We start from the raw sequence: 15,608 nt of genomic DNA on the forward strand, positions 1-15,608 counted from the left end.
TAAAAGTAGAATTGCTGGGTCAAAAGGATTGCCAAATTGTCTTTCATAGAGATGGTATCAATTTAATCTCTCACAGGTAATAAATCTCTATATGCATGAGAAATAGAGAAATCAACAAAGAGAAGAGGGAGCCAGGTATGACACCCTTGTTCTAGTAAGAGGGTCTTGGTCTGTGGAAGAGAGAAGCTCGTCTAGAATAGAATGTCATAGATTGACACAGAATGAAACATCACTTGAGGATTACTTTCTGGCTCAGGCTCTATGGAATTCCCTTTGGAGAGAAGGAAGGCTAAAATACAAATGGAAAAGCCCTCTAAGACACTTTGATACTCACTTAATAGAGGGTAACACAAAAATGGGAGAGAGGTGCCTTGTCATAGATCACCAGGAGGGCTGGGCCATCTGAGGAGGCTTCATGCCTCCCAGTGGAGACTCAGTATTCAGCAAATGTGGCTGTGGTGGCCAGCAGCACGATGACCCATACAGTTGTGTGGCTACTGGAATGCGAGGCAGTGTTGCCCAGCATACCATATGTGCTAGCTGTAAGCACGTGTGAGATACCTCCTAAGGACTCCCCAAAACCCTTGGGTGGAACATTGTAGGTACTGGGTCTGTTTCCTGCAGTAGCTGAGAGTGTAAAAGCTGACAAAACACAAGCTACAAACTCTCATTTACTAAGGTTGTCCCTTTTTTCCATTTGCACATCTTTGCCTCATTAACTTGAGTGGGCTTTCCTTTAAAAATAACAAAATAAAGTACTCTTCTTCTTTGAATCCTTATAACCCATCTCAGCAAACCCAGGTTGTGACTCAATTCATTTTTACCATCTGCTGTTCTTGTCATTTATTCCCTGCTCAGCAGAGCTCTACTGCAGTTACCATGGCCCTTGTTTAGCAGACAGGCTACATTCTACATGCTTGCTTTTACTGATTTCACCTCCGCATTATGTGGTAACAAAATTGTGTATACAGCCAGAGCTGTGTTTTTCCTACTCTGTAAGATCCGGGCTGTTTTTCCTGCAGACAACCTCCGTTTTATGTTCCACCGTGTCTTGTTTGAGCCATACTTAATTTACACGACAGAGATGCTGTCATCACCAATTAACATTTATCAAGGGCCCCCTGGATGCATGGCCACATAGAGGCTAATTTAATATTCTTTTTGTTTCAGATATCAGGTGCCTCCTTCAAATGAATTTTTAAGTATCTCCGTGATGATGAGGAAGAACCGAGACATCAATTAGGATTCAGGAAGACAAGTCTTTGCAGAAAATGCGTAGAGCATCAAGGATTGCTATTAATATTTGGAAGTTTAAAAGAGAGTATATTTTCCTCAGTCAACAAATGACAAAAGTAAAGGCATGGTTTTCATTGTTTCCGGAAGAAGCCTGGCAGCATTCCATTCAGACATCTGCCCTTTGATTGTTCTATTTTCCTCTTTACTTATTTCAGTCCTTCTAATCTTCAAGGCTGAGTCTGAATATTTCTTCCTGAGGCTTCTTCTAATCATCTCTGCCCTTAAGGACAACTCCCTCCTTCAACTCCTATAGCCCTTACCTGTCATTTGAAAATTTAGTACCTATGTATTATACTATGATTGAATAAATAAATGTTCATCTTCTGCAAGTATATTAGACAACTGTCTGGACAATTTATTTCTTTTCCATGATCTGTCAGTGGTAGAATCTGGAGGAATATTTATTGATGATGGCAGCAATCTATTATAATCAGATGGAATTTTATTTTTTTAAAACGAGTGAGAGAGACAATGCTGAAGCTTTGGAAGTTGAGACTCACAAGCATCATTCATGTTTCTAACGTAAGAGCTCTATGTGCTTTTTTTTTTTTTTTTTTTTTTTGGTGGGGCAGGGTAGTAGGAGGCAAGACCATCACTGGAAGTGAGCAGTTTCTCTTTCAAGAGTCACTAAAATTTTTTTTGGTCTGCCTAAGCAATATTTATTTTTTGCCGACCCCCACCTTTTTTTCCCCAAGGGAATTACTATTCATTTTGTACCCACCAAATAACAAATGCTGTAGTAGGGTTGTTGCACAAACTCTAGGATATTATTATGCCACTGTTTTTTCCACATTATTTTAAAATATGACATAATACAAGACATTGCATAATAAAACATATATGCAAAGTTTAACAAAAGTTATAAAATATTCAAATCATCAATAACCAGGTCAAAATAACTGAATATTACCAGTACCCCAAGAGAATCCCATGTACTTCTTTCCAACTACATCCACTTCTACTTCCCAGAATCTTCCCAGAAAATTACAGGGTGACTCTTGTCAATTTTACTGCTTTCTGTTATTTGCCGACCTCTTTTGATGTGACAGGAAGTAGTGTAACATGGCTGTCAGTTGGAGGAACGGCTATTCAGAATAGACCTGAACATTTTCATATCAGAAAAAGAAACATTTCGGTTTCGTCACAGATTTGGAATTAAGAACACACCTTCATGTTTTATGACGTCACGAACCAGGCCCAGCGAGCCTGCGACACACGAATCCCACCAGTCAGTAGACCCACTGTCACACAGGACCCGCAAGGCCAGGAGCCGCCAAGCTCTCTCCAGGACGAAGCTCCCGCGGGGCCCCACCCACCCCGGTTCCGGGAACCTCATTGGCCAGTCTTCCGCCCGCCATTTCTGTTAGTCCCCGGGATTTGTCACGGGAGGCGGGCGTCTTCTTTTCGGGCACTGATTGGTCGAATCTTAACGACGGCAAGAAGTTCTCCGAGCCTCTATTGGTTCTTAGGCCGCAGAATGGGCGGGGAAAGGCAGAGCGACAGGGCTCAAGGAGGAAAGCGCAGACTGCGCCGGCGCGTAGTCGGGGACGCCAGGCCTGGGATTTTGCTAGGGAACCGACTGTTGTCGCCCCGCCCCCTCGGGGCTTTTTGTCCCGTTAACTGTCGGAGTGGCGGGGGCTCCAGCACCGGGCGACATGCCGGTGCGCTTCAAGGTGAGGCCGTGGTCTCCGGATCTGAAGGCTGCTGGGGCAGTCGTGGCGGGGCGGGTGCGGGGCGGGTGCGGGGCGCAGGGGCCTCGCTGGCTTTCTGCGCTGCGCTCCTGGGCCTGCCAGCTCCCGAGCCTGCCAGTCACGATCCTGGAGGATGATTGTCTCCTCCACCTAGCTCCCTCTCCGCTCGCACACACTTCCAAGTTGCAGTGTGGAAGCGATAGTTGGTGTTGAGAGAGACTGATTTTGGAAGACACGGGAGTAGATGGAAGGAGGGCACTTTGTAATGAGATCTAAGGTGGCTTCAGATTGGGACACCTGTGGCCCCGTTTCCCAGCTTATGCTTTTAACCCCTGTCCCCTACCTACCCTTTAAAACTTTAAATTGCCTATATCTTTTAAAGGAGTGAGAAGTGGGACCTTGACCATGTAAGGATAGGGTGTAAGAAATACACATTGTTCATAGTTGTGCATAAGTTTTAGGTAGGTGGTAGCTGTCAAGACACCCATCAGTGTGACACCTGGCCACAGCATTTCACAAATCCTGTTTTATTTTCTTATCTTAAGGGCTTGTATCCAGAATGGGAGGGAAATTTGTCTTTCTTTGGTAGACTTTTCAAAATTTTGGAAGGTACAAGGCATTATACATGATATTGTGTACACACTGAGAACTTAATTAGTTAGGTTAATTATAATGATGAAGATTTGGATTGTCATCTGTTATCAGACAAGAGCCCAGGCTTTGGAATCAGACACCCAGCAAACAGGTGACCACTCAGAAGCTCAGATTCCTGCTGGTATCTGTCTCAGATGGTTGTGAGGATTAAAGGATAGAATACGTGTGAACTGCTTAACATGGGGCTGGATAAGCAGTAGCTGCTATCAAGTTCTTGTGTGTTTATCAACTTCTTTCAACTTTTAACTCTCTGTAGTGGTTCAGAAATTATTTTTACTCATGTCTTCTTTAAAACAACATCCATTAATTGCATTGTACTCAAATTGTCTTTTGTATTACAGGGTCTGAGTGAGTACCAGAGAAACTTTCTGTGGAAAAAGTCCTATTTGTCAGAGTCCTATAATCCGTCAGTGGGGAGAAGGTACCCATGGGCTGGACTTAGATCAGATCAATTAGGTAAGTTGAATGAACTAATCGTCATTACAGCTTAAATAAACCTTGGGGTTAAGTTTGCAAAATGTTTTAAAATTGTGAATCATAGTTCAGCCATTTGTTTAGCAAATATTTATTGAGGGCTTCCTATAGACCTGGACTAATCCCAGCTTCTAGGGAGATAGCCTTGAACCACACAAAGATTCTAACTAGGGAAAAACAGTAAAAAAGTATCTCAATAAATAAACCAGGGGATTTCAGGTTGTTATAGGCTAGCATATACATAACTGGTGGGAGGGCTGGATTGATGGCAAGGAAAGGCCTTTTTGAGGCCTTTATATTTTTTTAAATATTTGAGCTGATACATGAAAGCTGAGAGCAGACAAACCTGGGAGGTGTACTCCTAAGGTCTTCAGGAAGGGAAACTTAGATTAAGTAACTTGCCCAGAGTTCATAGTAAGTGGCACAACCATGATCTGAAATCCAGAACTAGCCTGGATTTGAAAACCTGGCCCTATTAAGGGCCAGACGCATCTATACAGATGAGTGCTTGGGGCCCCACATCTGAGAGTGCTTGAATATGTCCTCCCAAATGTTAGATATTTGAAACCAGGAGAAAAAAAGACAGGAAATAAGTATAATTTTTGCAAGCCTGGGAAGTTAGTAAAATGAGAAGAGTGTTTCCAGAATTAGGTTTGGAGAACAAAAGGAAGAGTGGACTCCAGTGAGTGGCTCTGGGTTCCTCTGAAGCATCAGGATACTTTGCTCAGAGTCTGACTTCAACCAGTGGATGTCCCTGCTTCTTGGGCAAGGTGGTGCTCAGAATCCTTCAAATGACTCAAAATTTTACAAATCTGAGGCCCATTAGATTAATCCAAAGTAAATCTTAAAGTGTAAGTATATATTCCACTGAGGGCCAGTTATGACACAGGAGTTAACCAGATTGTTGCCTTGAAAACATTTGCGCTTAGATCAACTACATTTGAGGGTGTGTTGAAACAAGACTGGGAGCAAGGCCACTTTGGAGTATGGTACATTATGAAGGCAGTACCGGTCTAGGGGAGGTATATTAATGGAAATATTAAGTAAAGGGGAAGAGCAGAGGGAGAACTCCAGGATGTTCAGAAAGGAGTAACAGCAGTTTTACCTAGGGTTGTTTGGATGTTCTGTTAACGTAATGTATTTTTTCCCCTTCCTGTGTTTTTGCTGATGCTGGAAGAGAAGAACAGACTACTTGAGAACTTTCCCCTTTTATTTTGCTATTCTACCAGAAGTCTCTCTCTGTGTTAAAGTAGAGGGAAGTCTAGGGCAATGGTCTTCAAACTTTTTTGCTTTCAGATCCCTTAAGAGAGTTTAGAAAGTCTTTGTATCCTTCCACATTTTTAAGTTGATATTTAATGTTTTTAATTGTAAGTGTAACAAATAGTTTCAAAGGATATGATTTCCAACATATTGAATATTGTGCATATATTTCATATATGTTTTGTTAAAACTTTCGAGCTGCCAGTGTAGCTCATTCCATTTTTGGTAAATGTTCGTTATATAATTGGTAAAGTCAGTCCTCATTGGCAAACTAATCAGGCAAATTAGAATATTTTCTTTGAGAAAAAAGTCTAACTTTGTTTTTCAATTCCTATAAATGTGTTCATTTCACAACAATTTCACATGCCATCACTTTTACTCCTGAATTTTAATTCTAAGATAGATAGGTGGGAAAGGTGTAGACCTGAATGAAGTAAGACACTCTTTGTTATTTGTAATCTCTGCTTTCTTTGCTTTGCTTTCAGATATTCTCATTAGTGAATTCTTTCTTGAATTGTCCCTTTCTTTATCCTCCACACCTAGGAGAATTTTTTGTTCCTTGGGGCTAGCTGAGAGGTGTGTCTCCCTTTTGAGAAGTGGGAAAGCCGGGGTGGGAATGATGACTACAGATGGCAGGTGCGTCTTTCAAGCAGACAAATGTTGGGAAATAGTGCATATAGAGTTGGGATATGCAAAATGATGCCCTTAGGGCGCCTGGGTGGCTCAGTGGGTTAAGCCGCTGCCTTCGGCTCAGGTCATGATCTCAGGGTCCTGGGATCGAGTCCCACATCGGGCTCTCTGCTCAGCAGGGAGCCTGCTTCCTCCTCTCTCTCTCTGCCTGCCTCTCTGCCTACTTGTGATCTCTCTCTGTCAAATAAATAAATAAAATCTTTAAAAAAAAAAAAAAAAAAAAATGATGCCCTTAAGCGGCCTGTTTCTGCTTATCCCCCACAAAGTCTCCGTTTGCCTCCAGACACATATGCACCCAGTTTGAAGGCCACTAGTCTAGGGAAGCATTGTAAGGGGGGGTGACCCTGGTTTCAATGGCCAGAACATCTGTCACAGAGGCTAAAGAACTGTGTAGGTTTATGTCATGCCAGATTTTCAGGCCACCTTCCCTCTCCTTCCCTCTAGTCTTACTCTTCCTTACCCTGCACAGCCTTCTATTTAAAGAATGGCCCCAAACTAGGACAGTATCTCGGTGACTGTCATTCCACAGAGCTCCTCTTACTTGGGTAGAAGGTTAAGTTTTTTGGACATTTGCTTCTCAGGCAGAAATATAGAGAAATAGTATCTTAGCATCTGTTAAAAGGGTTCATTCTCTTTAATTCTCAGGAAATCAACGCAAGTGTAGAAGCAAGATCCAGCATAATGACATCTCATCCCTTCTCTACTTGGTCAACTGTGCATAAGAGCAGCTTTGTGAAAAGTTCCAAATTTTGACAGTACCAGGGCCCATTGTTCTGTTAAGTAGCACAGGAAAGAAATTAGAAACGGAGGCAACATGTCCTGCCTGGCTTGCTAGGCCTGTCACGTTGCAATTCTAGTGACTTATGTTAGGCTAACTCGAACACTGTGACCCCAATTTTAAATTTCTTTTCTTGTCAAACTTTCAGTACTTTTTTAAAAGCAGAGCTAAAGATTTTATGTCGACAAACTATACCTATCTTTTTTGTATCCTGCCACTTGAAGGACATTGTATCTCACCTGAATTTTCAATTCCATTTCTTCTCTCATAAGTATTATGAAAAATTGTCTTTGTAACTTTATACTTAAATAGCTGCAGTTTTTTTACACTATATTTTGTAGGAATCACAAGAGAGCCAAGCTTTATTTCAAAAAGAAGAGTCCCTTATCATGATGCACAGATTTCAAAGTCTCTTGAGTGGAATGGAGCAATCTCAGAGAGCGATGTGGCTACATCCCCAAAACCTGAAGCGACAGAAATAGCCGAATCACAGAAGGGAGAACTAAAAGAAGATGTTAACCAAGAAAGAGTTCTTGCACTAGAAGCCTCCAGGGTTCCCAAAAGAACCAGATCTCACTCTACAGACTCAAGAGCTGAAGGGGCTTCAGATATTGCGGAAAATGATGCAGATGTAATAGCGAACCATATACCGGTTAATGAAAATGAGGGCCTGGAGCATTCTACCAAGCTGCATTCAGAAAAAGTAGATAACAGGGTAGGTATATTCACTGTATTTATTTTTGAAAGCATAGAATTCTTTGTAAATTTCATTGTCATTTCAGTAAGACTACATTTTGTGCTTAAAAATTTTCCATTGTTGTTTTCTTACCTAATGTCTTTTAGAATAGTTAAGAGACTGTTGGCTTTAGTTTTTGGCAATTCTATTCTTAAGAGTTGCCATTTTGTACTGGTTATACTAAGATATCTTTTCATTGAATGGACAGTCTGCTTCTGGATTTTATTCATCCTGTATCAGCACTACAGTCCTAAGGGAGAGATCAGATTGAGACAGAAGGAGAGTAGTAAGCCATTACCTCTGGCGGGGGTGGTGAGCTGACTTCTACCTAGGAGCTTTTCAGTTTCTTATTGTGTAAACAAACAGAATCGCAATTGACAAAATGCAAAGGGAAGGGCAGTTCTGGCTGCATCTCCAAGATCTTGGAGTTCTACTCTCTTATGTCACACCTGGCCTGGGGAAGGTCCCTGCAAGCACATAAGCATAGGCTGCAGAGACCTGAGCAGACATCTCACTGCCTCCCACGGTTTTTGCCAGTCCACTGCTGCTTCCCCATTTCATGTCCACTGGAGCTACGGAGAGGCAATCAGAAGTGAAGAATTCGTGTCTTGTTGTGAAAGCCAAGGGGGCTTGGTAGAATCAAGGAAGGTGATGTGTAAGCGGTGGGCCGGGGAAGGGTGTCCCAGAAGCAACGTGTGGATGAGGCGAGGTGCTGCTGTTTCTTAGTAATAGGTCTAATTATGAATAATTCGTAGGAAGGGGCTGAAAGATGCTATCTTTTTCTGGAATGTACAGAAATTAAGAAATAAAATTCCTTGACAGTAGTAAGAAAGGAATTTTAAATAGTTTGTTTAAAAGGGAGATTATTTATCAATTGAAAAAAGTCTGCTAAACAACAGTGTGCATGTAGTTAACAATACTGTATACTTAGAAATTTGTTAAGAGGGTGGATTTCATGATATATGTTTTTGTTTTTGTTTTAGTTTTACCATAGCACAAGAGAAAGTTTGAATAGAACCTTTTAATGACTCTGGGTGGGATTTTTCTTTCCCTAACAGTTGGATAGAGTTCTTCGGAAGAAAGCAGGATTGACTGTTGTTCCTTCACGCGATATCTTGAGGAATTCTGAATATCAAAGGCAGTTTGTTTGGAAGACCCGTAAAGAGACTGCTCCAGTTTTTGCAGCCAATCAGGTAGTTTAATGGATGTAATACATTTTTAAGTATCATCATCTGATGAGAGTGATGCAGATTTACACAGAACTAAGAGCTAGAAGAAATTAGGTACTTAAGTAGGCCTGGAGGTAGGTTCTAGAAAAGTGAAAATGAGATTCTTGCTAAAACCATTCTGTTACTTCTGATTTATAGTAGTAATATGATACTGTCCTAGGCTACTGATGATCATTGTTGCCAGACCCATCACACACACTAAATATGAGACAGGGTAATGAAACTTGATGCCTGGTAAGTTTCTGCATGCTGTGAGGCTTTTTTTATTTAATAAAAAAATTATTAAAATTGTTTTTAATCTAAAATATTGTGCTTGTTGACTAATATGTTGCATGTTTTCTGTCTTGCAAGAAAGGCATAACTGCTTTGGATATTTTAATAAATACAAAATATGTTAAAAGTAAGATAAGATACATAATCTGGCTTTTGTATCAATTGAGCCGTAATAGGAACTGTCATTTTAACTATATTTATGAAATTCAAAAGCTATGATGATAACTAAATGTGATATTAGATATCATTGTACCTGTACACAGTTTTTGGTTCTGGACAACCATTGCTAATAAATACTCTGTTGTTTTACTACCTTCTCATTTATGTTCTTAACCATACTTCTAGGCCCTGGTAAGAAAGTATCTCATTTAGAATATCTGCAGAGGCCTGTGATAGCTTAGAATTTTCTTCCTCATGATCTTGGCATTTTTCTTTATAAACAGTTACACCCCTTCATATACCCTCACATTCATTTTCTCTTCTATTTCAACATTCACTTGTAATCTATATACCCCTGAGGACTGAGAGGGTAGATTCAACAAGGCAATAATATTAAGATAATAATACCTGGGAGACAATAAGTTGTGTTGGTTTTGGGCTTGCTTACTTGTTATTCAGTTTTCTAAATAACTGAAATTTGTATAACATTTTTGGGAACATACAAAATAGCATGAGGTGATGTTTGAACCCTTTGTGAATCTAGTCAATAGGAACAGGACTTTTTTTGCGGGCTCCCAAGTGTTCTTGAATATTAAGTGTACCTACAAAATTACTTACTGCCTGAAAATTGTAATTGTTCAGTTTTTGTAGAGCATTTCACCTTTATGCTGAAGCTGATTCAAATCAAAGCTCCACTGACAGCTTTTTCATATTTTGGTGGAAACATTGTATAGAAATTCTCTTTTTATAGGCTTCAAAGTATAGTATAAAATAAACCGCTGGTGATACCTTCACTTGTAGTTTCATTGCTTTCATCAGTGAAGGTCTCAAATAATTTGGGGGGGGGAAGCAAATGCTCTTTGTTAATTCAAAGCATATCAGTTTCAGGGTCTGGATTGAAGAGCCATGTGATGGAAATTTACAGTGCTTGTTGATAGGGAACCTCTAAAGCTATTCAGTTCTATTTTATCAAACACCTGTTTTCTGAAAGGATGTCTTGTATTAATATGTAAAGGAGTCTGAACAATTTTTTGGCAGAAAAGTCCTTGAGGTTATACTCAGGAAAAAGATACTCTGTTTGGATTTGATCTGTATGAAGATGCACTAGTCAGCACTGTAAAGCGGTAATACAGCTTATTTGTGCTCCATATCTTTTCCTTTTGCTTTCTTTGTGGACAGTGGTAATATACTATAAAATAGACACCATATTATAAAATATTAAAAATAAAAAGAAATATTTAAAAATAAAAACATAGGGATGCCTGGGTAGCTTAGCCAGTTGGGCATCTGCCTTCAGCTCAGGTCGTGATCCTGGAGTCCTGGGGTGAGTTCCCTATCAGACTCCTTGCTCAGCAGGGAGCTTGCTTCTCCCTTTGCCTGCTGTTCTCCCTGCTTGTGTGCGCTCTCTCTCTCTGACAAGTATGTAAGTAAAATCTTAAAAAAAATAAAAATAAAAACAATAATTACCTAATTTCTTCCCCTTACATTAAGCTAAAGATAAGCAAAGGAGAGAAACAGAACAAATGAACACATCAGACATTTAAAAATGTTAAGAATCTTCTCTTTTTGGAGGACAAAAAAAAATTCATATCAAGAAGGGAAAAAAACCTGTAGAGCTAACAAAGAATTGCCTTATATAGTGAATGCTTATGTTCATATCATTAAAATATGCCTATTTTACTTATTACTATACTGATGGGAGGGAGAGGTGGGAAACTTTGGGGAGAAAAGATATGGTTCTGGGTTTTTGGGTTTTTTTGTTTTGCTTAAACATTATTATTTTTTTAATTTTTAATTTTTTAAATTTCTTTTCAGTGTACCAGAATTCATTGTTATTTTTATTATAGGAACTATTATTCAGTAATGAATGTAAAAAGTTGATCTTTGGGTTTTTTTCCCAGCTTTATTGAGGTATAGTTGACAACCTGTGGTACATACACATTTATAGTATACATGTAATGTTTTGAAATGCATATACATTGTAAAATACCACAATCATGCTAATTAACACATTTATCACATAATTACCTTTTGGGTGTGTGTGAGTGTGTGTGTGTGTGTGTGTGTGTCTTAAGCTCTACTCTCTTAGCAAATTTCAAGTATATAATATAGTAGTATTAACTTTAGTTCCTGTGTCGTACCTTAGATCTCCAGAGCTTACTTAATCTGCATACTGAAGCTTTGTACTCTTCGGCATGCATCTTCCCATTTCCCTCACCCCCTAGACCATGGTAACCACTACTGTACTCTCTGTGTCTGAGTTCCATTTACTTAGATTCCAATATAAGTGAGATCTGCTCCATTTTTCTTTCTGTGCCTGGCTTATTTTACTTAGCATATGTTCTCCAGGTTCATCCATTTTGTTGCAAATGACTGTGTTTCCTTCTTTTTTAAGGCTGAATGATATTCCTCTAATTGTGTGTATATATCATTTTCTTTATCCATTCATCTGTTGGTGGACACTTAGGTTGATTCCCCATCTTGACTATTGTGAATAATGCTGCAATGAATGTGGGAATGCAGATATCTTTTTGAGATACTGATTTCATTTCCTTCAGAAATGTACCCAGAAGTAGAATTGTTGGGTAGTTCTATTTTTAATTTTTTGAGGAACTTCCATATTGTTTTTCATAATGACTGTACTAATTTACATTCCTACCAACAGTGTAAGAGGGTTCCCTTTTATCCACATCCTTGCCAACACTTGTTATCTTTTGTATTTTTGATAATAGCTATTCGAACAGGTGTGAGGTGATACTTCATTGTGGTTTTGATTTACATTTCCCTGATGATTATTGATGTTGAGTACCTTTTTTTAAAATTTAAGATTTTATTTATTTATTTGACAGAGAGAGAGAGAGAGACAGTGAGACAGGGAATACAAGCAGGGGGATTGGGAGAGGGAGAAGCAGACTTCCCGCCCAGCAGGGAGCCTGATGTGGGACTGGATCCCAGGATGCTGGGATCATTACCTGAGCTGAAGGCAGATGCTTACTGACTGAGCCACCCAGGCACCCTGATTTTGAGTAACTTTTCATATACCTGTTGGCCATCTGTATGTCTTCTTTGGAGAAATGTTCAATTCCTCTGCCTATTTCTTAATCAGCTTTTTGCTTTTCTACTGAGTTGTAAGAGTTTTTTTTTTTATTATTTTGAATGATTTGCAAATATCTTCTCCCATTCCATTATTGCCTGTTCACTTTGTTGGGACTTGCTTTTGCTGTACAAAAGCTTTTTAGTTTGATGCAGCCCCACTTGTTTATTTTTGCCTTTGCTTTTCGTGTCATAACCAAAAAATCACTGTCAACACCAATGTCAGGGAGTTTACTGCCTATGTTTTCTTCTAGGAGTTTTATAGTTTCAGTCCTTATGTTCACATCTTTGACCCATTTTGGGTTGACAGGGTCCAGTTTTCTTCTTTTGCATGTGACTGTCCAGTTTTCCTAACACCATTTATTGAGTGATTATACTTTCCCTATTGAATATTTTTGGCTCCTTTGTTGTAAATTAATTGAGTATATATTCACTCATAAGGTTATTTTTGGGCTTTCTAATCTGTTCATTGAGGTATTTGTCTGTTTGTATGTCCTTTATCCATTTTTATTTTTCTAAAAATTTTTTAAAGGATTTTTTAATTTCAGAGAAGAGAGCAAATGGGGGAGGGGGAGGATGGAGGGAGAGAGAGAGAGAGGATCCTTGAGCAGACTCTTGTGCTCAGTCTCAGGACCCTGAGATCATGACCTGAGCTGAAACCACGACTCAGATGCTTAACTGACTGAGCCACTCAGGTGCCCCTCCCTTGCCCATTTTTAAAATCAGGTGGTTTTCTTGCTATCAAATTGCTTGAGTTCCTTGTATATTTTTAATATTAACCTATTAGATGTAGTGTTTGCAGTTATTTTCTCCCATTCCATAGGTTGCCTCTTTGTTGTTGTTGTTGGTTTTTTGTTTGTTTTTTACTGTAAAGAAGTTTTTTAGTTTGATGCTGTCCATTTTGTCTATTTTTGCTTTTGTTGTCCCTTGGATGTTAATTAGCTATATGAAATGGAATTGTAAACAGTTATATAATTTTTTTGGTATCATATAATTCAACTTTATATGTGAAATTCTTAAAGCATTTGAAAAACTAAGTTTTCTATGTTTAATCAGCAAAAAAAACTAAACTAAAGTAATTTTTGTTTTAAGGTTTTCCACAATAAAAGCAAATTTGTTCCACAATTCAAAGGTAACTCAATCATCCATGAAACTGAGTACAGAAGAAATTTCAAGGGTTTATCTCCAGTGAAAGAACCAAAATTAAGAAATGATTTGAAAGAGAATGAAAATTTTGAAGCAATATCTCCTGAAAAGAAGGTATTCATCAATTCTTAACTTTAAATATTTATTTTTTATTTGGCAGATGATCAAGAAAGTGAGAGGAGGGGCACCTGGGTGGCTCAGTGGGTTAAGCCGCTGCCTTTGGCTCAGGTCATGATCTCAGGGTCCTAGATCGAGTTCCACATCGGGCTCTCTGCTCAGCAGGGGGCCTGCTTCCCTTCCTCTCTCTCTGCCTGCCTCTCTGCCTACTTGTGGTCTCTCTCTGTCAAATAAATAAAATCTTAAAAAAAAAAAAAAGAAAGCGAGAGGAGGAACACAAGCAGGGGGAGTGCAAGCAGGAAAGCAGGCTTCCTGCTGAGCAGGGAGCCCAATGTAGGGTTTGATCCCAGGACCCTGGGATCATGCCATGAGCTGAAGGCAGATGCTTAATGGCTGAGCCACCCAGGCGCCCCCTCTTAACTTTAAACAAAATAAAAAAACTTGGAATTTTAGATTCTACATGTTTTCTTTTACCAAACACTACCTGAGATTTTTGGTTTTAGCTAGTTTAGTAATTCATTTGTTAGTTCATTAAGTGTCACATATTCATTAAGCACTTAATGGGAGCCAGGCACTAGGAAGGAACTGAAAATATAGCAATAACCACCTAAGCCCTACACAGCTTTTGGGCTAAGGGGGAGACAGAGATATAACTAAATAAATATAATACTGTGGCAAGTGCTTGGCAATACGGTAGTTAAGTCTGTGATATCTAATAGCAAATGATTGGTCTTACAGTAATGTGAACTGTAGGGGTAACAGTAGAAATAGAAATATATACTTTAAATAATGGAGATCAAACACAAACACACATACATACATGTATTTTCTTTTTATTTTTGTTTATTTGTCCATTTGTTTTTGGGCGTGGAGCCCAACTCAGGGCATGAACTTAGGACCCTGAGATCAAGACCTGAGCTGAGATCGAGTTTGATGCTTAATGGACTGAGCCACCCAGGTGCCCCCTTTTTTATGTTATGCTATGTTATGTTTATGTTATTTCTTTATTTAGTTAAAGTATGTATACATGCATTTTTAAACCAAAGCTTCAGCGTGGCAAATTACAGCTAGTCTAAATTATGTGATTTACCTCAGTATGTACAAATGCCTGCCTCTGAAACTACATCTCATTTAAGTTACAGTGTCAGGTTAAAATTATTGTAAATTATAGGTAAATGGGGCATAAGTCCTATTTTCAAATCTTCTGGCATGTTATAGTTAATAAATACTTTATGGATTCTAAAAATAGAAAATACTATGACAAAGTAAATTGGCATCTATATTTCTGTAGACACACATATATACATATTTTTGGATTTATGATATCAGGCAGAAAAAAATGGTTAAGTTATTCAGTAAAGCAATGTGGTTGGTAACGTACTCAGTGGGACCTTATCTGTAATTACTGTAACACTAGGGGCACAGAGCTGGCTCAATCTGTTAAGCATCTGACTCTTGATCACATCTCAGGTCTTGAGCTCAGGGTCACAAGTTCAAGCCCACATTGGGCTCCGCACTGGGTGTGGAACCTACTTAATTACTGTAACACAATTAAATATAAATTTAGAATATCAAAGGCAAATGTAAAAGCACTGTTTAATAGGTAGTAACATCGAGGTTTTTTTTTTTTTAGATGTTTATTTGTTAATTAAAAGGTTTTTTTCCTAGCTAAGGATATAAAAGCCTTTGTTAAAAAGTGAACCAAATCCTGAGCTATACTTAAAAAAACCAACCAGGTATACTAGTTTCAAAACTTGCTTGTTGATTGCTTGTGACTTTTAGGTTATCTTTACTTCCACAAACAGAATTATAATACGATTGTCTGATCGTTTTTTATGACATTTATGTTTTCACTTTAATGTATAATCTATTTTAAACATAAAATGTTTAAATTATTTCCATTTTAGTGTAATAAAACAGATGATCCTTTAAAATTAGAAGCAGAGATGGAATCAAAAGAGTCAAACCAGCCTAAAAAGAAGCTTACTCCTTGGAGACATCAAAGACTTGGG

General features: G+C 38.8%; 1 protein-coding gene and 2 long non-coding RNA genes across 28 annotated transcripts in view; 2 read left to right on the plus strand and 1 right to left on the minus strand.

The window, feature by feature from the left end:
• LOC309870548 overlaps nt 1–1,633 on the plus strand; it is a 149,882-nt gene extending 148,249 nt beyond the window's left edge. For all 14 annotated transcript variants that reach the window (XR_014314671.1, XR_014314672.1, XR_014314673.1 and 11 more), the window contains one exon: nt 1,171–1,633. This is a non-coding gene — a long non-coding RNA (uncharacterized lncRNA). The remainder of the gene's footprint in view (nt 1–1,170) is intronic.
• The window catches only part of LOC309870549, a 182,227-nt gene extending 179,599 nt beyond the window's left edge, over nt 1–2,628 (minus strand). For 4 of the 9 annotated variants that reach the window (XR_014314689.1, XR_014314690.1, XR_014314691.1 and 1 more), the window contains exon 1: nt 2,464–2,623. This is a non-coding gene — a long non-coding RNA (uncharacterized lncRNA). Of the gene's footprint in view, nt 1–2,463 lie in introns of all 9 variants that reach the window. The other 5 variants (XR_014314686.1, XR_014314688.1, XR_014314685.1 and 2 more) reach the window with 4 other exon arrangements.
• Nucleotides 2,629–2,789: 161 nt separating this feature from the next.
• The window catches only part of MDM1 (Mdm1 nuclear protein), a 33,613-nt gene continuing 20,794 nt past the window's right edge, over nt 2,790–15,608 (plus strand). For 3 of the 5 annotated variants that reach the window (XM_082742875.1, XM_082742874.1, XM_082742876.1), the window contains exons 1-6: nt 2,804–2,969; nt 3,983–4,097; nt 7,185–7,558; nt 8,638–8,772; nt 13,426–13,593; nt 15,504–15,607. In XM_082742875.1, the coding sequence (XP_082599001.1) occupies nt 2,952–2,969; nt 3,983–4,097; nt 7,185–7,558; nt 8,638–8,772; nt 13,426–13,593; nt 15,504–15,607 (914 nt within the window). In that variant the 5' untranslated portion in view covers nt 2,804–2,951. Of the gene's footprint in view, nt 2,970–3,982; nt 4,098–4,361; nt 6,086–6,302; nt 7,559–8,637; nt 8,773–13,425; nt 13,594–15,503; nt 15,608 lie in introns of those variants that run through there. The other 2 variants (XM_082742873.1, XM_082742877.1) reach the window with 2 other exon arrangements.

This window comes from Mustela nivalis (assembly GCF_964662115.1).
Source record: "Mustela nivalis genome assembly, chromosome: 7".
Taxonomy (NCBI): domain Eukaryota; kingdom Metazoa; phylum Chordata; class Mammalia; order Carnivora; family Mustelidae; genus Mustela; species Mustela nivalis.